The sequence below is a fragment of the Anas platyrhynchos genome, chromosome 12 (genome assembly GCF_047663525.1).
Source record: "Anas platyrhynchos isolate ZD024472 breed Pekin duck chromosome 12, IASCAAS_PekinDuck_T2T, whole genome shotgun sequence".
NCBI classification, from domain to species: Eukaryota; Metazoa; Chordata; class Aves; order Anseriformes; family Anatidae; genus Anas; species Anas platyrhynchos.
The window spans coordinates 3712769-3740405 of record NC_092598.1 but is presented as its reverse complement, the minus strand read 5'-3'; the positions used below and the strand labels follow the sequence as shown (position 1 = coordinate 3740405).

At 42.3% G+C, this 27637-nt stretch overlaps 1 protein-coding gene across 6 annotated transcripts in view; it reads left to right on the top strand.

Annotated features, from left to right (window-relative positions):
* WFDC1 (WAP four-disulfide core domain 1) overlaps positions 1 to 27637 on the top strand; it is a 114684-nt gene that overhangs the window by 75247 nt on the left and 11800 nt on the right. For 3 of the 6 annotated variants that reach the window (XM_072043788.1, XM_072043789.1, XM_072043790.1), the window contains 2 exons: positions 11202 to 11261; positions 26773 to 26980. In XM_072043788.1, the coding sequence (XP_071899889.1) occupies positions 11202 to 11261; positions 26773 to 26980 (268 nt within the window). Of the gene's footprint in view, positions 1 to 11201; positions 11262 to 22487; positions 22547 to 26352; positions 26378 to 26438; positions 26645 to 26772; positions 26981 to 27637 lie in introns of those variants that run through there. The other 3 variants (XM_038185381.2, XM_038185382.2, XM_021279625.4) reach the window with 3 other exon arrangements.

Here is a 27637-nt window from a genome sequence, read left to right as displayed (position 1 = left end):
CCATTTCAGTAGTCTGCAACAGGTTTCTTCAACACCACCATACTTCAGTCATTCCTGACTGGATTACGTGTGGAGACGCTGAGTTTAATTGTGTTATTCCTGGCAAAGAAGGGGAAAAAAAGCAGAGGAGAACTAGTTCTAACAATCCAATTTGTGAATTATAACTGTACACTCTAATCTAATCATGGTTTTCTTTCCCCAGATGTGGAGAATTTTAAGAGTGCCTCATTATCGACCTCTAATTAAATCTAATGTGAAAGAAATGTTGGATGAAACCTTGCCAGCACTGAAGTTTCTGGCAAAACTCCCTCTGACTTTAGTGGAACTCAAATTTTGCTTTTTGGGTTTTGGACTCCTCTGAGAATAATAATTATAGTTATTTATTATCTGGGGTCTGTATTTAGAGCTCAGACCTGCTGGCACTGGGCAGATGAAGTGGCCATTTGTTTTTAGCCATGTCGCCATGTGAGAAGCAGAAGGAGCCCTTGAATGGAACAGCCAAGTGAGGTGGAATGAGGCAGGGAGTAGGAGCAGAGCTTGAGACTAACAAAGTTTGTCATAGCAGCGAATCATTTATTAGAAAACATAACATAGTGCTTTCCTTTCTCTGTGGTAAAACCTTCAGAAGTGCCTGCCTATGGCCAGATGATTTATTCCTGAGGCTAGCCAGACTTCTCTGCAGGCAGACTCTTTTAGGAGTATATATTTGCATTTAATGAGATGAAATATCAGTCCCAAATGAGAAGGGCTCAATGATTCACATAAGAGCTGGCAGAGGTAAAGGGGGTGTCAGGTAATCTCTGGTACCTTGGGAAAGAGCTGTGAGGACAAAGACCCCATTACAGAGCCATTGGGAGATCCTGGCTTTACAGGATTCCTTTCTCAGACTCCAGTGTGTATTGTAAGGGCTTTACCTCCAAAGAGCTGACTGTCTTATACAAAACATCCCAGGTGACCCTAGCTGGAGTTATGTGTAGGTGTTATCCACCTGTATGGAGGTTATGACATGGGTGGGGGCTCACACAAGAAAGATCTGCAACAACATCCCTAACATATGAGAAAGGAGTAAAGAACATGGAGTCTGGCTTGAGGGGGATGCTCTGCACAGGAGTCTGCAAGAGTTGCTGCAAACAATATATATGGAAATCTATTACCTGTGGTATTTACAACTGCATCCTGGCTGGACTATGACTTTCCCAATTCCTTCCAACATCTCATTTAAATTCTTCACCAAGTTGTTTTTCTCTTCCCTATTGCACGCGTTGATCTATGCAGTTCAATTAGAAAGCAGCATGAGGGCAGTATCTACAAGAAGTTGTTTATTTCTGCACTTTATTGCAAACGTAACTTCTCTGGATGCTCAGCATCTAAAGAAATGTATTTTCTTCCTTTTATGTCTCTCTCCCTTAAGCTGCTAAAAGTTTGCTTTAAAACTGCAGTGTGGGTCAACAAAAGTTTGCCCAAATGCCTGTTATAAACTGAGTTTCCCATTAGTGACTACTCACACGATGTGTCGAGCTAACAGGGCAGATACAGAGAGTCTCAAATTTGGCTTCTTGATTTTCCATTTTGCTTACAGTAGCACTGCAGCAGTGGAGATTTTTCTGTGTTTAGCCTTTCTCTTTCATCAGCACTTTTGGACTAGATGCCTTCTTGTTTTGTCTGTAAGGTTAATTGAAGATGAAAAAGGATTATAATTAGGTCTCTTTCACAGCACCACAGCGTGATTGACTTTTTTTTTCTTTTTTTCTGTATGCAAGTTTCAATGTGTCTTTATCAGCTGTTCTCACATTGTGTTCAGAGATGAAGGTCTCTCAGGCAGGGTCTCCTTGCTGGCTGTCTAGGGCAATGAGGGAACCTGGGGGAAGCCAAAAAAAAATTGTTTGAAGATAAGAATTGATGGTCTAGGACAAACTTAAGAATATTCTTGGAAAGTCCCCACCAGTTCCAAGGAACTCATAAGAGGGTATTTCCCTAGTGATGCTAGGAGGTTCATCTGAGACTTAATAAATATTTTGGTGCCTACAAGCTCTTTCTAAAATGCTTTCTTTCCCTGTGGTTAGTGTTGTTTTGTTTTGTTTATTTTTCAAGTTATCATTTAAATATAGCTGAGTGGCTGTTCACATCATCAGCTGAAGGGATATGCGTGCACTTAACCTGTAGTGCTTAGTATGGCTACTAACAAACCTATTCCAAAATTTCCTTTAATTTTTTCCTACTGTTTGTCTATAAAGAAAGATTGCCTAACATGAAAATGTCTGAAACACTCAACTGTGGAACATCGCTGCATGAGCATCAGAAAAACAGTCCTCTCCTTTCAGCTGCAGTGTGACGGCTTTGTGAGGATGGGTAATGGCTGTTGTAGAAATTTATCCTAAGTAGTTTTTTATGATATTGTGGTAATGCAGTAGCAGTAACTCCTACAGCTGTGCTCCTTCTAGCTGTCATTGAAATATGGATAGATGTTTCTTTTAATGTAGGAGAGACCGTATGAGTTGCTGTGAGAAAGTTCTTCATCTTAAGCAGTTAGTATATTCGGCCAATGTTAAAGAGGTCTCTTAATACCACTGTAGTGCCTTCTATTCTTAGATGGATGCTCAGTGGAAATAATGGCAGTAGATCAATATTATGTTATACATGTAGAAGAGCCGGTATGGGATAAAAATTTTAAAATCCCACTGCTTTTATTCTATCCCTTTTTCTTCTGTAGAACATGTGGTTCATGTCTCTGGAGGCAAATCTGAATCAAAGATTGTCAATGGAATGTTAAAGTCAGTGGAAAGCTTTTTGCTGACATTAATCAATGCTGTAAAAGGCAGAAAAATAGATGTTATCCCAAGTACCTCGTAATATCTAAGCTAGGAAGTAGCATAGCAAAACAGGAATCGATCTGCAGAGCTGAGTTGTGGCTATGGCCTCTGATGTTGCTGAGGACCCGGACTCCATAGCATGGGACTTTATTTATCAACGACCATTTGGAAGCAGGAGTTCTCAGATAGCTCCTTAATCTGTGAATTTTCCTCCTATTAAAAAAAATAATAATAATAATAACATCATATGCATGAACATTGCAGTGTCTTCACTGAAAAAAAAAAAAAAAGGAAGAAGAAAAAAAAAACTTTTTATTTGGACAGTTGGATTCTGATGAAATTACTAAGACACGCTAAATGTCTAGACAAAGGCATCTCCCAGTCATATTGTAAGGTGGGTTAGAAACCCCAAACTAGTTCCAGTTTTCAGTGCCGAGCCATGCTTTCAAAAGGTGGGGGATGTTGAATTTTAGAGCAAGATTGTTTCTATTGTGACGTTTTCTGTGGAATAAAAACACTCATCCTTTCAAGTTAAATCAACAGTTGTAGCAAAATGGCTAAAAGAATTGCAGTCAGATTCTCAATTGGCTTTTAAAGAAGAGAAAATGCTATGACATTTGAAGATGACACTAACAGCATCACAAAAATAAATTAAATGAGTCTTATCTATTTTTCTGAGTGGCTTTTAGAGTCTTTAGAATGCTTTTTGTATTGTTACTGCTGAGTAGTATTAACAAAGTGCCAAACATCTATTTCTGTGTAATTCATCCTTTGCAATATTTGATATGACTGAAGTAATGGAAGAGTCAATTGTAACTGGAAATGGAAGAAATGAAGCATCAGAAAAGACAGGATGCTATCAAATAAGAATGTAAACAGGTTTCTGAAATTAGAAAATGTGGGTTTGTAGCTTTCAGTACCTTACTCAAACAGGTGATAATGCCGTTTGTGTTCACAACAGGTTTAACCATAGCTGCTAAACCGCAAAGAGCTTGTACAAAGAGATTTCATTTCCAAACAAAATCAGACCTCACTCAGATAGAATACTTCCCTCTATATTCATCTCCAAGTGGCATATTTCTCCAAAAAGTTTCACCCCTGACTTCTAGGTCCCCACTGCAGAACACAACGTACATTTGGACAAAGCAAGCCTGCTTTTGGAATGTATAGCTAGAATCTCAGAGCAGGCGGATTTCAGAGAATGTAAGGATTTATTATGAACTTTGTGTAACAATCTGGGATACTCTAACAAAGATAAAAATATGTATTTTGTCTTAAGAAAAGTATGAATGGTTAGCTATGCTATAAATCATGCATAATTGTTTTGAGGAAGAGTTTGATTCTCCAAATGTGCTGTTCTCAATCTTCAGTGACAGAGTTAAAGGATTTCAATCAGCAGCACTGCAGACACACAGAGCTGTTCCAGCAGCAGAGCCCAGGCTTTCTGGCATGCTCCTGAGCACCAGCATGATGTGCCTTGACCCCACAGAGATGCTGTCATCCAGTGCAATGTGTCTCACTCGTCGTGTGGTAAAATGCATGGATCTGCCACCTGGGAAGCTTGGGATAGAGATCAGTAATGTATCAGAAACTTCTAAATATTTAAATCTGATGTCTTTGAAGATTAAATTGCCAAGCTGTAGGGCCTAGCTGGAGGTAGTGATGCTTAGATCAAGTGACTACCACTGGAAGAAGGGGACATGAAACCAAAACATTCTCCTTTTGAAATATATAGCAAGTTTATGTTCCCCTTTTCCCCTTAGATCTTAATTAATTGCTAAGACTGCCAGTACAGATGATGTTTACAAAGAAGCTAGTAGCAAAGACTGTGGCCAGCTGTGCAGTATCTTACACTAGCAAAGAGGTGAATTAAATATCCTGAAAAAGCATATCCTTGCCTCCTGTCCTAAAAACCTGCCAACCACATGCACGTGGAGGTGCCCCTCCTGATCTCAGTGCTTGGAACATGAGGTGGCATTCTCCAGCACAGCCAAAGCAGCAACACAAGGATCAGGAACATCCAAAACTGTTCCACAAATGCCAGGGGAAAAAAAATCCATCACAGTCTGGGCTCATTAGGAAATTATTTTCCAGTTGTGTCTCACCCAAATGTTTTTTCTCATGTAATCTATATGAATATTGATAGGTGAGGAAGAGAATGAGATGAAAGAAAGATGATGTGCTGTGGAGAGGTATTGTTTTCATCACACACTTTGGTATACAGGCCACATGTACAAGATCTTAAATACGTAATGGCAGGTTTTCTGCCTGCTCCTCTCCAGTGCAGAGAGCAAGATTCAAAGCTGAGCTGTGAAAGCAAACAGCATACGATCCTTCCATGAGGAATTACAGAACCTTATTTGCAGCATCTGTCAAAATAATTGCACCTCTCAGTGATATTTATCTCTATTTTCCTTGTTTTCAGTACGTTCATTAATTAAATGGCTCAGCTTATTTCAACATGGCCCTGAACTGATATGAGCAGTATATCATACTTGTTATCCTCTGAGCATATCACTTTGAACTCACTCAAATTAAAAGGCTTTCTGTCTGCTCATCCTCTTTTCCTGTGCCTTTTCTATTTCTTTGCTTGTTGTTGTTATGGAGAAGATACGAAGAGGATACCTGGTGCAACTGAGGCTCACTGGGGAACCAGCACAGGGCATTCACAATAGAGAGGCCCCAGTGAGAGACAGAAGAGATGTCACCATCCCATGGATGCCCTGCTTCCACCTCTCAGCCCCACCACTTGGTGTGCCCCTGCACCCTTCATGTGCCCCTGCTGCTCTTATAGCACCTCTTCTGAACCCACCCAACACAAGGACCGATGAGTAAAATTGAAATCATGTGCTATAAGAAGCAATAATTGAGGGATATTTTAGTGCAGTAGTTTTAATGGCTTCCCATTTCCTGCTAGGGAAATGTGTAACTAATTAAGTCTATTACATTCATTTAACTCAAACAATAAAAAGTGCCTCATGTCATCAGAGCTATTTACTAAACAGATGTTTTCCCGGTGGAGGGAGGGGAGAGTTTGTAAAGGAAACATCCATGACATCTTAGGTGAGGGTTCAAGATAAAATTACAGCAACAAAAAAGCTGTAGTTGTCCTACAAGTCTCAGCATTAACCATCTCATCTGGTGATCTGAAAATTACAGCTGATTCTAGGATTAAATGGGGATTGTCCTATTAAAGACTCAGAACAAAAAGGTCCTGCAAAGGTCCTGCAAACCAGCTTTGACTATGGATGCATCACCCCTCCCTAAAATAAGCACTGCTTTGAAATCCCATAATAGGCAGAATAATTCACAGGGAGCGACCGTCTCTGAGATCCTGCTTTGAACAACCAAACACTGCTGAGGCACTTGTTGCTGTTCAGTAACTCTGATAATGGCATTATCTCACCGATGCAAGGAAATTGTTGTGGCTGTGCAGAAAGAGGCGGCTGTGGTCCTCGGAGTCAGCGGAAAGCTGGTGTTTGCCCTTCAGACAGCCCTGCCTTTGTGCAAAGCCGAGGAATTTGCCCAACGTCTCCTCGCATTGCGAGGCAAGTGTGCCAAGAGCTCGACACCTTCCCTTTGCCGCTGGCCCACATCGCATACCTCCCCGCAAATCTCGTCATGTCTAGTCATGCAGAGTGGCGGGGCACCCTTGAGCATATGTTGTGCTCAGCCTGCCCATTTAGCTCAGCACTGCCTGATTTACGTCTGGCTTCCCAGCGTAATCTGTTGTGTCTAATTGGAGATTATTGCAAGTGTCACAACAGAGACCAAATCTGACAGTTCAGCTGAGCACCGAAGTAATGAGTTAAATAATGCACCCTGGAAAAGTTAATCCGTAAAAATACGTTAGACATCTCTCATTTTCCAGGTCAAAGCAGAACTATGTTTAACCTTTTAGAGGTTTTCAGGAATTTGGGGATGGGGGACAAGCAGAGCAGTTATTCTGTGGAGGAATGCAGTCTTCTCCCAAGGTGTAAAACAGATTTTCTCCTACTGTGGAAGATGCAACAAAAATTGGATTTTGTTTCACTTCTCCTAGATCTTGTTCCAGTAGATGACAGCCAGACAAGGAAATAAAACAAAGTACCATATTGAGGATATATTAAATCCTGCTGCCAACAATTCGCTTCATTTTTCTAGTTATTGATTGCTGTCAAACACCTGTCTGGGGAAGGATACAGAATCCTGGTTTATGACAGCTCACAAAAATACCGAATTTTCAGACTTGCTCTGAGCACATTTCTATCCTGCCACTTAAATTCTCCCACAAACACCGTTAGTTTATTCCCCAGATCCAGCAGCCTGAGAAGGCACAGAGTTATATCACCTGTCCTCCGGGACAAGAAGGCAGGCTGATGGAAATATCTGTCTGGCTGGGCCATGCTCTCTGTGCTACCAACACATCTCTGTGGCTCCTTTATGCAAGGAGTCATGCAGCATGCCATGTGCCTACAGCAGAGATGCTCCAGATGGATCAGAAACCTCAAAGCCAGCTCTTTTCTTTACCCTTTGATTTCAGCAGTGACCTCGGAGAGCCACACAACTTGTCACCTAATTCTCTGAGCCCTCTGGATCATCCGCTGCCATATGTGTTATACGGATGTTGTGAATACAAAAGCCACTCCATCCTCTCTCATCTGGAATCACTTCTGCCTAACCACTTCTCCCAGGGGGCTGAAAGAGTCTATTTCTTTTTCAAAGGAGGTGAAAGAAGCAGGCAGCAAACTACTTAGAGTAGTTATTTGGCGGTTGTCTGAAGCAGTCACAAGACAGCAACAAAACCCCTGCCTTCCCCAGTCCTTGCTACTAGCCAACACGCAAGAGTCTCTTAACTAAATATAAGCAATCTTACCAAGACTGAGGCCCCATTCCTTGTTTTCTTACATTTGTTCCATTTTTTGTCACCTATTTCTCATGTGGAGACACACGCTAGACCAGCGTACAACTCCTTCTTTGATCTGTGCACCAGAAAATCTGTATCAAGGCAGCCGCACATTTCTGAGGAGATTAAATTCACCCTTGTGGTTCATCTGAAGCCTGGCAGATCTCCTTTGTGCGGTTTATGGTCCAGGGTCCCAAACCAGAAAAACCCTACAGCCCTTGTGTAATTTTAAGCGTATGGGTAGTCTGAGCAGCAACCCTCTTCTCTGGGATTTACCCACTTAAAATTAAGCATATGTCTAAAACTGTCTTCAAACAAAGTGCTCTGTTTTTATACACTTTTAAGTGATATTCACTTGCAGATTACTAATTTGAATTTTTTTTCCTTTGGACTGCTTTGGAAAAGTCAAAAATGTCTGCAGCACTTCACATAAACAGGTGGAGGCCCTTTGGTGTTTGGGTATGAGGGAGACAGTAAGTCATTAGGAGTCCTTCAACACACAAAGCAAGAGGATAGCTAGTGGAAAGTCATAGGATATTGTTTGTGGCAGAATATTTGCCTGTGTGGCAAGGAAGAAGACTAGAGAGACCATATAATATTATCATCCAGTGGTCAACACCACAAGAATGTGATTGTTAACTAATTAGGCCACACTTTCTCCTGATTGCAAGACAAAGCTGAAAGTCTGTCATGCCTGGTGAAATTGATGTCCTGGTACAGTTTTACAAAAAGGTCTTTATTGCTCTGGGTTGGTCTGTTTAGCCAAGCATGTCCCACAAGCTACATATGAATGTCATTCACAGCTGGAAAACGTTTTCTGAGGTCAGCAGCCAGACTCAGAAGGAAACCACCCTCAAAGGTATTCTTCTGGACTGTGCCCATCCTCTCTCAGCAGTGGGAACCTTCCCATTTTGTGGGAATTCTTTATGTTAAATAGCAAATGTTCAGGTTAAATATTAGGAAAAGACTGGGAGCAAGAAGAAACTGGTTATTTTTCCTCTCCTTTTACACTGTTTTATAGTCTTTTTGAAACATGATTTTTTTTTTTTCAAAATGCATTTCCTCTGAATAAACTGGGCGGCTATTTATGGTTTCTGATGAGAATCTAAGTAACTTATAGCTTTGATTTGCATATTTATTTATTCTTTTGCAGGAAAAGTAGGGGGAAGTTGCTCATGAATCTAAAACCTATTACAAGTGTCCCAGTTCTTGACCTGGGGGCGTTCAGTGAAATATTTTATCTGAAAATATGAATTACTCCTCTTAATGTTTTCAACCTGATAGAAAATAAAAAAAATAAATTAAAAATAATAATAATAATTTTAAAAAAAAAAAGTAACAATCACCTTGATTCAAATAAGACTGAGGAAAATCTAAATTAATGGGGAAGAAAGTCTGGCTGGTGTTATTAGTGGGGTCTGCAACCTGGAAATCTGAGGGAGACAACCACAAGGGGACATCTTCGATCTGTCTCCCAGGACAGAGGGAATAAATGGATTTCTTTGCTAATATAAAGTTAGGAGCGAGCAGGAATTTTCTATCATTTTGATGACATTGACAAAGCCATTTTGACTTCTTGCACCAGTGGCTTTAATTGCTGAAGTAAAACAGCCCAGAGGGCTGAGCTAACACAGTACTTTCAACATCGATCCACCCCCGATGCTTCAAAGCCCATGTCTAACCTCCCCGTCATCTCCCGTGTCTGCTACTTCCATATTTATTCACTGCATAGAAGCAAATGGCACTGTGGTGCTGAGGAATTCAGGAGATTTGTGCTTCCTGCCATCGAGACTGCATTTGGTATTTAATCTTCAGCCCATAAAAGTTGCAAACCATACTTCTAAAACATGCTCACAGAAGCCGAACTGATTGAGCCATCGCTGCTGCACCTAGCTAGGAAGGAAGAGAGGCAAGTTGCCATGGTTTATCAACCCTTCCCCATAAATACCCTTTGCTTTGATGTTTCAGATGGCCTTAGCATAGATCAACAGTTACAGCCCTCAATAGTTTATTCAGTAAGCTGATGTTTGTAAATAAAGTGGAGATTTTAATCCGCCCTAGCAAAAGGACAAGTTTGAAAAGGAGGAATGATTTATGTATGGATCCTGTCTCTGTTCTCACAGAAGAACTGGGCGGACACTCGGGTTGCAAGACTCACAAACATTTTTTTGCACAAAATCAGAAAAAAAAAAAAAAAAAAAAGAAAAAAAAAAAGAATGTCATTAGGTTGATATATATTGCTAGGGAGAAATGGTGGAATTTCTGGCAACTTGAGCTTTCTTTTTAGCAAAGCATCTTTTATAAACTACTCCCATAGTTTTGATTCACACATCTTAAAAACCTGAGGATCCCTTTCCTCAGTTTTTTTTTTTTTTTCCTGAGAAATTACCAAATTTCTCTGCCATTGCTCTCGGTGACCTGCCAGGTCATGCAGCAGGATACTGCTCTTCTGCAGTGATCCCTCAGCAGAGGGGAGGTCACGGCAGGGCCTTGCTGGGAGAGGTGCTCCTGGGGCTGCTTTATCTTTCCCTGAGCCACAAGCTCTCTGCTGACAGTTTTCTAGCTTTTGTGATCTCTGGAATTCATCACTTTCATTGAAAAAACAGGTTTCTGTGCAGGAGCTGTTTGTGTCTTTGGTAGCTCAGCACCGAAGGACCACGTACACATTACCTAGGGATCCCCACAGTAAGCAGTGCAAAGTTTTCATTTGGTTCTAGCACTGACGGTAGGAAAGGAAAACCTCCCAGCAGTTACTGTGCCAGTGATGTCTGGTCTCACTGCCCAAAGTTTTGTGCCAGTTACGGCTCCTTCATCTCTCAATGGCCAAAATCCATGAGGCTGCTGCTGCAAAGGGGAACCCAGAGCTGTGCCCTTGCTTCCTTCTCACACGTCTGTCTGCAGCCATCAGTCAGCATCCATTTCACTGCCACCGTGAATGGTGGGGAAGGTGTGGAGCTGCCCCACTGCCACAAAGTCCTTGCGGCTGGATCCCAGCATGGCAAATTGTAGTTATGGAACATGGGAGCTGAAGGGGCAGATCCACACCCCACTGCTCGCAGGAAGGCTGGAGGCTACACCACATCCACGTGGCTGTCTGCACTGTCCAACAGGAAACTGCTCTAGCACTGGCTGCTAAGCCCATTAAAAAATAAAATAAAATCATTATTTTAAGCAGTGGTTATTTCATTACTGCACTAAAAGAGATTGTGGCCATTTAAGGGACTATGATAGAGTCTGTAATGTAATTACATGATCCTGAAAAAGCAATACTGGAATTCAATCACCCTGAGCAATCCACATGCGCTTCCTGAAGGTAATCGGGCCCTGTGTCATGGGAAGCCTATTGTTCTCCATTCCCCAGGGTCTCTTTCTCCTACAATGTACAAAGGGCTTTTTTGTCAGGACCAACAAATCTATTTCCTCAGTTTAGCTAAAGATATGAAAACAATGCCTGGATGATCTAAACAATTTGTCCTTCCTCAGCCACTCTGCTTTTCTCTTTCTAGGTTTCCCAGTTTCCTTGTTTGGGAGATGGCTGACGTACAACTGATGACACATTTCACGGGGTAAGGTTGAGCTTTGCACCAACGTAAAACTAAATCAGGGACGATCATTCTGCATTGGGAAAAGGATACTGAAGGGCAGCATTTACATCCCTTTCTCCATGGTTCATATAGAATTGATAAACAGCTATTAAAATATATAAACCAGCATCCAAGATGCACCTTTAGGGGCTTTAATATAGATTTAGGCACTTTATTATCCTCTTTGTGTAGCAGAACACCCTACACATATGTATACTGTGAGATTTGATTTGTAAACACTGGCCCAGAACTCAGTATTCATTCATTAATTCTACCAAGAATGTTGTTTTGTAACCAGAAAATTGAATTACCTCCTCTATTTAACTGTAGTACTTTCTACCTTCGTGCTAGGAAATTGAATTATCCAGGCTGGTTTTCTTTTTTCACTGTGTAATAACACACAACTTGTCTGTGTTAAAATATATATGCTGTCCTTCCACTGAGTAAAATTCCACCTAATTCATACCTGTCCGAGCTTGTTGGGGTTAATAGGAGTTAGCTAGGGAAACTGAAGCCAGAATCAAGTCAGTATCTATCTTCTGCAAAGGGCCTCCAGGGCTCAGACAACCCGGGAGAGGCAAAATGAAGTGTCTGACTCAATGAAGCTCCCATTACCTAATGACTCTCAGTTAAAATTGATGCAGTTTTCTGAAGGAAAAACTTTCCTTAAGAATCACGCCTCCCCTGCAGCAGCGAGGACGGTGCCAGCAGGCACCCTCCACAAACACGCACTGCTGCAGCGGTCAGGGGAGATTAACAGCATTTCCCCAAGGCTTCCCAATGGAATCAATGCTTGCTAATCTTTAGAAAATTACACTAACAAGCTCCAGGCCCGAACGGCAGGAGTTCAGCGCACCAGTCTCTGAAATCGCACACAGACCATTAATGTATCAAGGCTTTAATGAACCAGAAAATCTCTGCTAAGCAGAGGCCAGGAGGATGCTTTAAGGTTCCTGCCTCTCCTAAGCTGGTTTTAGTACAGGCGGTCAAGGCCGAAAGCAAAAAATGTTACTTTTGGAACTGCTCCAGTCTGGGGAGCTGCCCCTGGTCCTCAGAGGTGTTTAAGCTTTGAAGTCCGTGCGAGGAGATGAAGCAGCCTTGAGAAAGCCTGAACTCAGAAGACCTTGAATGGCAAGCTCAGGGATGACTGCTGGTTGTTGTGGCGGTAAATGCTGGGTGTAGTTTCAGGGAAAAAAAAAAAATCTATTTTCTCTTCTTTCAAAACACCAGGAAGAACTAAAAGGTGTAGCTGGCCAAGATACAATTGCTAAAGGCTGGAAATTTGAAAATGAATGAAATCTTACTATAATCTTCACTAAAGGGTAAAAAAAAAAAAAAAAAAAAAAAAAAAAAAAGCTTTTCTTTGTGTGTTGTTTGTTGTTTTTTTTTTCCCCTACCGGTCATAAAATCTACTTATTTCCTGAGCAATGTTCTCATTTACTTGATGCTTATGAGATATATTGCCTGTTTTCTCTTTTCTACTTTGTTTTCTATTGGGCAGTGTGCAAGATTGTCTAATCTCTAAAAGAAATAAGCATCTCTTTCCTTTATGGTCCATGTCTGATTTAAGGTAATTGTGCTACTATTATACTCCTACACAGCATATCCGAGAGAAAATAACACCTTTTTTTTTTTTTTTTTTTATTCTCAGAAGATATTTTAATTTGTAATCCAAGAGGAACGCACATTGGTTATTTCTTTAAAAGAAACAGCCTGCAAATGCTTGTCCCCATTTCAGGGAAGAGTTCAGTGAGCTGGCTCCACACCGTTGCAGCGGTCCAGGTGCTGACGTCTATGCAGAATCAGCACTCAAGGGGCTCCTGCCCTTAAAGCTCTCATGATTGGCACATACCCATCCATCCTGATGCACCAGCAATTCACAGTCCAGGGCTGTGTAGGTAGAAATAAGAAAGCTGTTTTCTCTAAGAAAAAGTCTGAATTTTTTGAGAAAATGTTACAGAATGCAGGAGGCAAAGTCTTGGAGAGAGTAGTACCACCCTTCAGAGGCAGGCAATCTATTTTCTCTCAATCCCAAATATTTTGAAACACTTTGTTTACAGTCCCCAGCATGCATTGGCACTGACAAGGAGTGGCCCATCATGGATTTTTGCAGAGCATCAGTAGCCAAGCTACTGTGTCTTTTCACCGAGAAAATCAAGAGAAGTTACATTTTTATGTATGGTCCTTATTCTTACAGAAATTTGAAACAATAAGGTCACTTCTTTATCTTTGCTTTTCTGGTGGATCAAGTATTAGATTTGGAACCCCTAGGGAGCAGTTAGTCCAAAAGGCAGGCAGTATTTCTGCTGCCCTGAGGTGGAGTCTCACTTCTATTTTGTTCTCGGATGTGGGGCTTTTTCCATCTCTATCAGCAGACATTGTTTCCATTCTGCAAACCCCATCTCTAAAAAGGCTCAAACAAATCAACTTTCCCATCCTGACAAAAACAACCCAACATGCATCTTAAGGATTGCTGTTTTCCAGAGCTCCTTAACCCCTTTGACCTCACCTCTTGGATTTTAATCAGGAGCCCTTTGTCATTTTTATTTCATATTGCTGATTCTGACATGAGGAAAGAGTAAGTATTAACTTAAATTTGTTACAGAACCAGCATTTTTTTAAAGCAGCCTTTGAACAATTGGAATGTTTCCTTGCATAAAATCCTCAATGAAAACTGCATCTGAAGCCAATATTTGCCCCCCTGCAGAGTGTGAAACCCACAGATTTCAGCACAGATGCTGGAAATCCTGTGCTATGCGACTCAACAGCAATGTCACTTGCATTGAGAAGAGGAATTCATCCTAAAATATAGTGGTCTCAGAGCAGTTTGCCCCAGCAGAGGATCTGCCACTAAGTGAGAAAATTAAAGCAAGAAGGACATAACTTGAAACGCTGCCACTTCAAAAAAATGAATTTGAAATAGTTTCAGATTCTTCTCTTGCTGTTGTCAGTTTTCTAACTTTACACTCCCACATTCCTGCTTTATAGGACTGAGGTTTTTCTCTTCTCTGTTGTTTTCTGCATCTTGTCCCCAAACAGAAAGGAAAGTCACTCATACATGAGAATCAGTCCCAAAATATACCCCGTGTATGAAGTGGGAGGTCAAGCATGAGGGTTGAATGTAGAGCCCTCTGATGAACTTTGGTTTCTGTAAATGAGAATTTCTTTCACACTCCACTGTAAACCCTTCCTCTCTATCCTGGGTGGGATGGGGAACGGATTGTGTTACATTTCAGAGTGCTCTGACCCAGAGAAGCCCTCAGAGCCTGTAAACACAACCTCTGCTCATCCTTGCCTCTTGGAAACACTCATCTGCTGTCAACACTGCTCTGCTGTCAACCATCACCGCTCTTCTAGCCTTTCACTGCTCCCTTTCTTCCAGTCCATGACCCCAAAGAGGGTCAAAATTTGCAGACTGGGGAACACAGAGCAATTTTAATTCCAAGTGCTAATTGTGCTTTGGGGTGGGGACCATCATTGTGTTCATTTCGTACAGTAGCTGGAACAACAAAGTTCTGCTCTGTGATGAGACCTCCCCAGTATTACTCTCGTATTTGCAATGTCAGCAGATGAAACTTTCTCAAAGGGGCAGGTTTTGGGATGCACCTTGGCCTTGCCATCCAGTAATTCTCAAGGGCCAGGGTGGCTGAAACATAAAGATTATCCACTTAGATTCAAACTGCTTACAGGAATGTTTTTCTTTGCTTCATTCTGGACCTAGTCATAAAACCTTCCCTCCATTTTTCTTCTTTCCTTAAATAGGAGTTTCGTCCCTTCTGAGGAATTGCTGCAGATTCCAGGATTTGCCCTCATTTCCCAACCCTGGGCTCACAGGGCCCCCATGGGCAGCGGGAAGGAGGCAGCGTGCACCATAGAAGGACAAACAGCAGCCGTGGGGCTGATCCCCCCCCACTCCATTCGGTGGAAAGGCTCCAGCTGGCTCCAGTGGGAGCTGGATCAGTCCCATACCGGGGAGGGTAATGATCCAGCCATTTAGCCTGGCATTTGTTAGACCAGAGCTGCAGCAGACATTACTCACGTCCCAAGATATGCAGGGCTATGGCCAAGATTTCTTGTGGATCTGCAAGCTCAGTGGGGCTTTCTGGGGCCCCTTCCATGTCTCGGTGGTTTCGGGGCAGGTCCTCAGGGCTGAGCAGCAAGTCCCTCTTCTCAGGGTGGCCCCAAGCCTCCTAATCTGGAAGGAGCTAGTTTACAGAGCCCTGAATCAAAAATATGCTGCTCATGTTTCAAAGAAACCAGAAATTATTTTCTACATCTGTTCTCCACTGAGTATGGAAATTTAAACCAATTTGAGCTGGTATATAATGAAGAGAAGGTGAAACCAGCTGAAATGTCTCTCAGAACTGGTCAGCACACTCTCAGCCTCTCGATTATCTGAAATTCCCAGTCCAGGCAAAGACAGTCGAAGTTCATAGGATTTTCTTTTTTTTATTTTTTTGTTCTGACAGCGAGGAAGCCGATGAAATATATTGACATTTGGGTTTGTGATATACATGGAAAAAATATTAAAAGTGAACATTACTATCTAAATTATACAATTTTATGTGGCCAATTTGTAAGTAGTGACAACTTCCAATAATTACCCACTTTTTGGAGGGGAAAGCTGTTAGTAATTTCTGTGTTGAACATGCTTTCTCCATGTTTCCATAAGCTGTTTTGTTTAACGAATCACTGCTCCAATGGATGTATTGTGCCTAATGCATTTGCTTATGCATTCCTGAGACTTTGTATTTGTCCCAGCAGCCGCTTGGAAATTGCTGACTGGGACTCTCACAAACAGGCTGATCTTGCAAATATTCACTTGAAGGAAGCTGTTTGTATTCCTATTTTTTATCTGCACCAATCTCTTAGGAAATACTCACATGCAAACCAATCAGGATGATAGCATGTTACCATTATAAATCCAAGTGTAGAGGGAGGGCAGCATCATTTTCTTCCTATGAGAGGGAGAGGGAGATTACAGGAGCTTGGCTGTTGTGCCCAGTCATGTGTGACCTGTGTGAAAGTTATGGAATTTCTGACCCAAATTCCAATGTTTTCTCATGAATAATGGAGCCTTTCTATAGGATAGACTGCAGGAGTGGGTCATTCTCCCTTAATTTGAATAACTTCCGTCTATTCATTCAAAGTTAAATCTGTTTTCCTTGGTAGGCCTTTGAAGATGAGGAATTGCTCAGTAATAATTCACAACTATTGTATATGAGCTGATCATTGAGATATTTAGGTTAATGGCAGCAGTGTGAAGAACTGTCTGTATGGAAACTCAGGACTACAGCTCCAAACAAAACCTCTTCTCAAGGCAGCTCAGCAATAAATCCTAGGCTACCAGTTGGGAAGATCCGACTTCAGCCATGTTTTGTAGTTTGCTTTGTTCATGTTGATACAGAGAATGAAGGGTTCACTGCTCAAGCGGTCATTGGGAGGATGAAATTTAAGGTCCCTTTGAACCCAAACCATTCTGTGTTTGAAGGAGAGAGAGAGCTTCCATGAAGTTTCTAGAAGCAGGACCAACCACTCACCCAGCTGGTTGTTGTCCAATACGGAGCAATGCAGAGGGTGCTAATTGTTTTATAAAACCCTAGAATACCCTCAGTTGGAAGGGAACCACAAGAATCTTCAGCTCCAACTCATGGACTTGACCCTTTGAGCCTTAGGCTCAGACTACAAAATACTTCAATTTGCAAAGGTTGCTCAGGACCTAGTGATGACAACAAGCTCCCCCCAAAAAAGGGAGCTAGAGGAATGGGAACCTAGATGGAGCTAGACAGGTTCTCTACAAAACTAACCTGGGAGAAGAGCAATTTAACCCCTTGAGACTATGACAAGAGGCCTCAAATTTGAGGGAGGTGAATGCAGAGATGAAGAGACACAACTAACACTTCCGCTATTACATTTCATTTAAGAGTCTGGAAAAGCTCAACTGTAAATGCCATAACTTTTCAGTCACAGTCTGAAACAGCTGTTTAAGTCTGCACAGAAAAGTAAATCTGCCCTGCTGCAAACAGCATGTCCTGGGTTTCTTTGGCAGAAGCATTGAGTTAATTGAGACAGAAAGTTTGTAATAACTGGAGGTTCTGCTGAATTGAAGCCCCAGATGAAATGCATTGTACAGTATTTATCTCCATTACCTTGTCATGAGAAGGATTTTCACTCTATCTACATACTCAGCAAAATATGAATATGGGGCTTGCAAACCTCAACATCCTCAAAACCATATTGTTCCAGCACAGACTATCAACACTGCAGTACATCCTTCTTCCATAGAAACCTTCCAGTGCCCAGAGCTGCTCCAGGGAGCCATGGGAGGTGTCCTTCAGCCACCAGCTGAATTAGCTTAGCTCTACAAGACTTGACAGAATAAGAAAGCATTTGAATTTTCTTTTCCAAGCTGCTGAGTTTCCACTTACTCCCAACACATGAACTGTTGTTTGCATTATTGCTTGGACATAAAGTCTGAAAGGGAAAAAAAAAATACAGTGGAAGAGGCTTTCTCTCTAGGTGGAAAAGATGAAGTTCATGGCACCCAAATGTATGTAGACTATAAAGGAGTGGTATTTAACCACACAGGAAATGATGATTAAATTAATCCACCATTCTCCTTTTTGCAGCTCTTTGGGAGATTTATATCAAGAAATTAACAAAGGAATGTTGTAGTCTGCCAACAATGTAATTAAGGAATCAAGCCTCATCTGAGCTTTCTCATGCCAAAGAGCTTGTTGGATGTAAGTTGGAAAAATGTTCAAATTCAAGACTTCAAAGGAAAGATGGAGAGATATTGTGAAAAATAAAGCATTTGAATATTCAATTATTCACTTTCTCCAGTCTCCTTAACACTTTCAGAATACTGAAAACATGAATGATGAAACAATGCAGCTACTTTGGGAAAACTGAGGAGAAAAAAAATAATGAGGTAGGACTTGTTACACTCAAGACCATGTCATTGTAGACTGGTAAAACATTTGGGATTCCATAGACAAACCATCACAAAGCCCACCAAAACCTCATAGGACTAGTGTGTTTACTGGTCTCTATGATATTTTGGCATGTTCTTCTACTCCTACTAATTAGGTACCTATTAACAGAGGACTTAGATTGCCATGTCTGGACTTAGGAGGACAAAATATACAAGTACTTGCTCTGTGGAAGTTATTTCCATTAGAATGAGTCCAGAATTGCTGGGCACTGGAAATCTCAGGAAAAAAGAAGTGAACCCTGATGAAGCAAAAAAGTTAACGACTGGGGAATGTGAGTATACACACAAATGTGAGTGTAAATCTGCACTCAAACTCTGGCAAGATGCATGCCTACTCTGCAAATACTACATATCCTGAATTAGAAGGAGCTATAATGTACCGAGCAGCTCTAGATAAAAGATTTGTTGATGTTGCTCCATTACTCTTTTTTTTTTTTTTCTTTTTTTGAGTGGTCTGGGTGGAGGTGGAGAAGGGCAGGCTGGGGTTTATGAACAAACCAGAAACATGTTGGAGATTAAATTATATAAATACATATATAATTTCATTATTATATAACTTACGCAGTTATATAATACATAATATTTAACTAGAACATTGAACAAAAACTCCATGAAACATTTTCCAGTGTATTGAATTCACATGGTGAATGGCAAAAGCAGATGCCTCATGCAGGGCTGGGAGTGTGCTCTCCTGGGAGTTAGAGATGTGACCATCTTCTGTAGCCACATTCAGCGCTAAGTAATGACAGACCCAGGTCTGTAATAGTCAGGTTTTTAGCACGGCTTTTATTCTTTGCCTGGTGCTAATAGGGTGTTTAGAGAGTTTTTGCTTTGTCCTTAGCTAACAATTTCCAGATTGTTTTGCTGCAGAAATAGGGACAGCCATTGACAGAGTCTCTGTGCAATATTCAAAACATTGACTTTGTAATAGAGATGTCACCGTTTCTCATGGGTTATTCTCCATAATATAAACATCCCCCATCCTCCTCTGTTCTCCTCTCTCTGTCCTTCCCAAATAGTTTACTGCAGCTGCACTAGCACGGAGCTTGGAAGCAAGTGAACATGACAGTGAATGCAAAGCAACGACTGACTGCGGCTGCGGCACAGTGCATCCAAAGTACCTTCATGTTTCCCCTTTATGTCAGGAATGGGAAACATTGTAATTGGCAACATCTGTGGAAAATGCAAGTTACTGTCATCCTAAAAATGAGTGGTTCACTGGAGGACAATAACTTTCCCATTAAAGAGACTCTATTCAGATGGAAAGTTTTGTGCTGAGATAAAAGATGGAAACTCTCCGTGTATCTCTCCCGGTCTGCTGAACTATTCAGACGGAATTCAGCTGGAATACTAAACCTTTCTGTTCAGGTCCATTACACAGAGACCTCACATGGAGACAAGAAGGGAGGAAAACCCTTCTATTCAACTTCTTCCAGCACCTTCAAAAAATGTAACTATGTCTGACGGTTACAAAAAAATGCCTTGGTTGGCTAAGGAAATGATATAAGCTAAAATAAAAGGTATGAGATGCAGCCTCTCTATTAGGGGTACATACACCAAAAAAAGAGCACTCTCTGATGTCTCCTGTGTTTTCCTGCCACACCAAAGCTTGTAGGAGCTCTCTGACTGCCCAGAGGGCTTTTTGGGCTGATTTCTAAGCATTCAAGCGCACATGTGGGTGTCAACAAGTAGTTTTAGGAACATTCTTGCAGGAAGTTTTTGCTTTGCAATCCTACGTTTTCATCACTTGGCTTCTGATTTTGGGATGACATCTAATTATATTTACAGCCCAAGCCAAGAAAAGACTCAAAACATTGCTTATTGGCACCAGGAGTCAGTGGTGAGTGAGATGCAGTCCACTTAGCAGAGCTACTGGACAGGAGAGAGCCTACAAGTCCCTTCGGACCAGGTAGATGATGGAAACACATGTGCTGATTTCCAGACACACTGCTTGAGGAGATAAAAGAGAACATTCCCAGATAAGCCCAGTCTGCAATGGTTCAAAATTCTGCTGTTCATCTTCAACCAGCTTGAGATAAGACCTTTATCAGGAGGTCAAAGGCAAGCGGGATTTTCTTTAGCTTGTTTAACCCTGCTCCTTGGATAAGAGAAGACAAGAAAAAACATCTGCCTTCTCACAGCAAACTCCTTATAGCCATGGGATAATGTGTCAAATGTGACTCTCAGATTCCCTAATCCTTAGATCTCATAAGAAATCCTGAAGAAATGTTACCAACTACAAGCCTTAGCATCCTCGTATGACTGCAGCGATGCTCCTGCCCTGCTGGGTCCCTGCACGGCTGCTGGATCCTGCTGAGCACTGAGGTTGTGTCTCTGTTCTGGAGAGTATTGGCACATCCTCAGAGCTGACGTAAGAAGACGGAGTTTTTTTCAGAGTTCTTAAGACATTTGCCTTGTGGTTGGACCTGGAAAATCATTTACTGTCCTTGCCAAAGTACTCACTGCCTCAGAGCAGCCCCAGCAAAGCAGGAGGGAGTTCACCTGTAATGGTGTGTGGGAAGCTGAGGTTAAAGGTTTCCTTTATGGAAATCATTTGCAGGCACAGTGATGATGTGTATATGACTGGCACTTCATCTGCCTTGTTTGCAGGTGCCACTGACAGGCATTTCATGTATTAAGTTGCTATTTCTGGAGGTAGGCAGGGTGCTCTTGTAATGGGAAACCATCTGTCTCTGGGGTTACAGGCAGGCAGATTTCAAACAGAGAGATGCAGGCCCAAAACCAAAGTGCCTGTCCCTGAGCAAGTCATCATGGGTCAGTGCAGGGAATCAGACACACCTTCAGCCAGCAAATATCCCCCGTTTCAATGTCTTGTGTAAAATTGTGACTTTCCTAATGGAACGTACCTTTTAGATGGATTTATACAAGTCCATTTTCACATGCTTGCATGGTCCCTGGCTCTGATTCGTGCCTTACCACGGTCCAAACAAGATATGATGTGCCCCACACTACTTCCTGACTTGATCTCCTGGATTGCAGCTCTGCTTTTTTAGGCAGCCTGGCTTCAATTTTTCTGCCCCTGGGGAGCTCAATCTGGCTGCCACACACAGCACGGTACAAGGCCGTGGATTTCTTGTAACATCCATGCGAATCCACAGAAAGACTAACGTGCCGTGTCTTTCATTTTAGGGTTAAGCCTGTCCTCCAGGGAGATTTCTCTGAGCTTTCCGGTCCATGACTCAGCTGCCTTGGTGGTCACAGTGTGTGAGCTCCCGGTACATCCTCCCTACCCAAGCCATGCAGCAAACCCCATGGCCTGAGAGGGAAAGGGTCCCCACTGCCCCCAGCCCCAGAGCCTCCTCTCTGCGGGAATGCTCACTGCTCTCCTCTTTGGAGAGAAAAGGCTTTGGGACAACGAGGCCCCAGAGGGGACCAAGTGCTGTGTTTGCACAACCAGACCCGACGGTGTGGGTGAGAACCACCCAGCTCCAGCAGTCCCACCCAGAGGAATTGTTTGGGCTTCCCAGAGGTTCCCCTGGGGCACATGGCATTGCAGCGGAGGCACGGCCGCACGCTGCACCCCAGAGCCCAGCCTTTTCCCCCAGCAAAACACCTTTCCCCTTTGTAATGAATATATTTTGATCGTATATTTTAAGACTTCCTGTTAATTTTGTTAGTGGGATGCAGCATGCATGAGAGTGTTTCTCTAATAACATTCATCTGCTTAATTTATATCTCATATGCAATAAAACAAGTTAAAAGGAGGAATAGTTTCTATTCTCCTTTACAGGCCTGTCCAAATGGATAGGGGCCACCTAACATTGACCCCTACCAGGCTTTGAGAGAGCTTGAGGCCAGATGCTTAAAAAGAATCACCTGTCTGTGTTTTGCATTGCTTTTGATCTTTTATTTCATCCTGTAAATTCCTGGGGGGGTTCGCTGGTAGCATACATCTGGCACAGACACAATAGCCAGATCTTCCTGCTCAGAGAAGGAATGAATCCACACCAAAACCCCAGATTTGGTGTCTTCCTATACAGCTGGTCCTAAAATAAACTTTATCACATTCATACACCTGGGTGTGCACAAAGATGGGATTGCAAGTAGGGTTTGCAGGGGATAGGGGAAGGCAAAGCATGTTGTAACCTTTCCTTCACACAGGACCAGGTGATACCAATAACCTCTAATCTGGTTAAACCCCAGAAAACCACTGCCCTTTGCTTTTGCCAGCAGAACCTATATAAGGCTGGTGAGGAAACAGCCTGCCTGTTATTTCCATGGATAAGGAGCTGCAGCAACCCCTGGCATGAAGGTATGGTGATTGTATCAAGCTTAAATGAGTCACACTGTGCTGCTGGGGTTATGTGCTTTGAGGAAACTCTCATTTTGACATAATCTTTCCTTAAAAGTCAGATCTTTCCTCTGGGAAAGGGGAAGTCAGCTCGGGCTGACCTACCTCACTTATTTTTGGCTGGACAAAAACATTTTTCCCGGCTGTGCAAATGCCCTGGGACTTTCACTCAGAACCTCCCTGAGAACCATTATTCCATAAACCATTATTTAATTCATTCTAATCAGGCTGCATGAATCCTGGTTCCAGATGTGACTCCATTCTCTTAGCTTGATAAAATGCTTTCCATTCTGATACCTCTCCCCTAGCTCTTCTTTGCTGTAAGTGAAGCTGAAGGTTTCACAGGTCCTGGGGAGATGCTCAAGTCTCAGTCATGTTCTTCCATTATCACTTGACTGCAACTTATTGCAGAACCTGTCTTATTGAAGCAGTTTGTGGAATGGAAACTTGCACAGATCCATACACTGAAGATGATTATTTTCTTAGTAATGAGATATGAAGCTATCTCATTTAACATCCTTGAAGGCAGGGGGAATCTGGTGTGAGCAACTGCTCCACAGATCTTGAAGCAGAGAAATCTTGACTTAGTAAAATAGTATGTATTCTCAGGACAAATGTACAGAATAAATAGTCCTATTTTGAATAACACAGCTGAACACCCTGCAGGACACTTTTACCAGTAGGAAATGTGCTTAACATTCACACACATTTTTGCACCTGGTCATTGTGGCTGGCTGGGGCTTTCCACTTTAACAGCTTCACTGGGCTGATTGGTCAGCATGGATATAGTTATATATCCTGGTATACTTGTCTCTTTTTCCCAGCTGTCAGTGTAACAGCGATGACAGCACCAGAGGGGATCTTGCAATGGCTTTCCCTAATCTATATTTTGCTGTGGGGTCAGCCACAATTCTTCAGCAGGTAGAATGCCAGCACCCAAAAGGATAACCCTGCTTGCTCAATGCCCAAGATTTCAGACAAGCAGGAGTCAAATCTAGCCAAGTTATTACAATATTGTGAGGATGTCTTATGCCAGCATCGTTTATTCCACTTTGTATATGGGATAGGCACACAGCAACTTCATACAGATGTACCTGTAGCCAACCTTAAGGAGTTGCTCTGTGCCAAGAGATGACTGTGCCCCAACTGGTGTGTATAGATAAGATGTAGTTTAAGAGAAAATGGCAGTTAATTTTCTTCTCTTCTTATAATAAGGGTTTTTCAAGTGTCATATGTTATCAACTGCCTAGCACTTAATTTAAGACAACTCAGAATTCTGCTTAGTAGTAAATTTAAAATTTCTAATTATTTCCAGAGGCTGTGTTTGCTGAGAACTTGTCTGATTCCTACAATTATTTCACAAGCTGCTAAGAATCCTTCATATTAATAGTTGGAGCTATATACCTGCCAAATATTTCTTAGTTAAACATGAAATTCTTTAGAAAGTCAAAGCTGCTGCTGCTTTATTTTTTTTCCTTCTGAATGTGCCATTCAAAAGTGAACTGGGTAAAACATGAACTGCTCTGGAGCAGGAGCAGGGAGCCTCCGTAACTGGGTGGACTTGGTCTTGGTGGACTTGGTATCTTGGTTTTGGTGTTCATTAGGCTCCAAATGGGGAGGGCAGTAAGGACAGAAAATGGGCTGAAGCTGTCCTGCAGGCAGACAGCTTGTGAGGACAGCCCTGCCAGGGGCCACCAGGAAGAAAAATAACTAAAAAGGCCAAGAAATATATTCCTTCTGGTGTTTCTAGCTAAAGCAGGTTTTATTAACGCTGTGAAGAATATGAAATTCCTTGCCTAGTTTCTAAGACAGGCTGGAGGTAGAAGCATGTAAGGAATGGCAGTGGGTGGCATTAGGAATAGATGTGAGGATAGAGAACTGAAACATGGGGTCCCAGCTTAGTCTGCACTGTTTATAACTCTAAGGAGTCTGGCCCTGCAGATGGGAGAAGGTCTAATTTCAGCAAATCCCTTACCCTATGCCTCAGTTTCCCCAGCAGGAATAATCCAGTCCAGGCGCTGCATGCAGTACCTTGGGAAGTGAAGATGAAAAGTGTTGTGTGCAGGAGACCTAAATATTGCGACATCAACATTCATTTTTATGTGAAGGCCATGACCATCTGCTGAAATCTGTTACTGCAAGTAGTGTTCATGTTTCTTCAGCATACAATCCATGAACTGTAATGCACAGATCCCAGTTTCACCTGGGTAAATGTCAAAACTTCATAACTGCCAAAAGAAAGGCCAGAAAACTGTGTCTGTAGCAACTAATGCTCAAGATTAATAGCTGTTCCAAATCCAGATTGCAAGTCTATGAAACAAACAACAGAAATAAAATTAGGGAGATTTATCGTGAACAGTTGTTTCTCGCTGGTTTGTGTTTCAGCAAGAGATCAGACAAGTGGAATAGCACAAAGACATAAATTAAGTATGAATACTCTAAGATAAAATCTTGTTTATTCTTTTAAACTAGCTGCGTCATTTGTCACCTCATGGCACAGGAGTTGGGATATTGGTGGGAGCTCCTGGTTGTGCTTGAAAGGTGCTTTATCAAGGTGCAGATATTAACACTGCAGCAAACAGGGGACATTTCTTTTTAAGAAGAACTGGAGACATTCTGTTGTGTGAGACAAAGCCCTCTGAGCAATAACAAGTAAAGCCACAACTAGAAGACTTATGGTAGTGATATATTCCTCTCTGTGTGTACTAATGATGTCTGAGTTTGCCTTTTACTAACGCCGGCACAACTCCTATTTTTGGTTGATGTTTAGGTGAAAATTGGGTGGGTTTGACAGAGACCTGTGGTTGCTGAACTCTGCCTTTCCCCTGGAGGATGTCCTGTCAGCCAGATCTGCTCAGATCCCAAAACCCTTGTCACACCTTAGGGAGCTATTATTGTTACTGCAGTAGCAACCCAAGGTGAAGACCACATAAATGCAGAGTAGTATGTATATAGTCACTGTGTCTCCACAGAGATGCCCTCAGAGCTCCTTTGGGAAGCCCTGGCTACAGAGTGTGACTTTACATTTGGGGTAAACTGAAGCAAGCAGGACTCAGTGCTCTTATCTTGACTAATTTTGTGGGTCCATTTTGTACTTCATTCCTGGTAGAGGCTGGACAAGCTACTGGAGGAGATGTTCATCGAATAGGATTATAAAATAATTCCCCATGTTTGGTTCAGGAATCCCTGAAAAAATTTACTATTAAAGGCTGAGAAAGCATATACATACATATATAGATGTATGTATATGTGTATTTACTCTCTCTCTATATATGTGTGTCTGTGTGTGTATATATATTAGATACTTTGCTCCTCTACTCTTCAGTACCTGCCTCTGTCTCATCCTCCCAGGCAGGATGCTGGGATGTTTTCTTCCTGATTTCTTAGAGGTATTCTGGTCCTTCAGACACCGGAGTGCCTGTATATCATGCAGTGTCTCAACCCCATGTCCAGTCTCTCCCATTATCAGGCACAGGCTGACTCATGTCCCCTTCCTCACTTTCCATTTGGCCATGTCATTTCCAAAGCACCTTCCTTCCCTATTCCCCACCCATGCATACGGATTTATTTTTACCCAATGGCCACATCTTCCCCTTCTTCAAAATCATTTGCGGAAAGCTAATGTCAACTTGGTTTAATTAAAGCCTCTGCATGTTTATCGTGTCTTTAAATCATTTCCTTCAAGCAGCCTTCATACAAAGTTATCACTTTGTCAAGACATGATCTGAAACCACGGCTCAAGGCACAGCGGGAAGCACACAAAGGGAGAGCCGAGTAGCCCAGAAAGTTTGGGTGAGCTGTTTGCTAGACGCTGCCGAGCCCACCCCTCCAAGACCTTTATTTCCCCCTGCGGCAGCTGTCATCTGATCCCACGCTTTGGCTTTGAATGGGGCTCTCTGAGGATGCCAGATGTTGGGAACAAAGGTCTAAAAATAATCTTTCCAAATAATCTTCCCATCTATCATTCAAGGAAAGCATGTGCTTTGTGTGAACATGTGAGCGGAGAACCCGATCTAACTTTGCGTAGAGAAGTTCAACGGCAGCTCCTGGCTTCTGCTCGTGGGCTCTTTTTTTTTCCTTTTTTTTTTTTCCCTTTCCCTTCCCAGAAGCTGCGCAGCAGAAAGCGGCTCTCCCCAGCGATCAGCCCTCATTCTCCCTCCCTCTCCGTCTCCCTCCCTCCTTGCCAGGACTCTGAATCGCCTGGATCCTGGAAAGCTGAGCTCCTTATTTGATCTCTCATTGGGAAAAATGGATTCCAGGATGCTGTCAGAGATGATTTTCTGTAAAAAGATCTTCACTGCAGCTTTGTGTGTCTTAATTTTGCTGCCAGACTCAGGCTGTGCAAGGCATCTCTGGAAACGTGCTCTACATCTGAAAATGACGGAGAAATATGATGTGAGTAGCCTGCGGTGGGGTGATTTTGGGGAGCTGGGTGTGCTCACTCTGAAATGGGAGCTTTCCTTATGTGTGTGTATCATTTTAGAACAAGAAGCATTTGAATGCACAGCCAGTCTCTATAAAAGGGCTGTGTTAAGTTTCCCAGGCTGTGCTAAACTTTTGCCACCTAGCTGTTGCAATGGGAATCTTGTAAAGCATGCTGAAAATATCAGAGCTGCAATTGTCACTGCTTTTCCTAGAAACTTCATAAGGCAACAAGGGAAGGCTGAATGGGGAATGCAAAAACTACATGGCTGGGAATAGATTTAGTGAAAAGAAAATAATGTGATTATCTTCTTAGAGCAGGGAGGAGGGTTCCGTGCTCAGTTCCCTGCTGCCTTTTGGGGTAACTTTGGGTAAATACCTCCATCTCCTAGTGATAATGGGAGTGCTGGAGCACTTGCTGTGCCTGTGTGCCAGAGGGGAAAATGAGCTGTGTGGCTGTTCACCAGTGGGGTACTGAGCACCACCAGCATCATTCCCAAATCTGCTGTGGTACTTACAGCAGTAGCACTGGGATTGAAACTGAAGCAGCAACAAGTTGCCAACTGTTGGAGATGGCCATGGGGGATTGCCTTGGTCAGTCTGTTTTCTCATGCTCAGGTTTAATTTCAT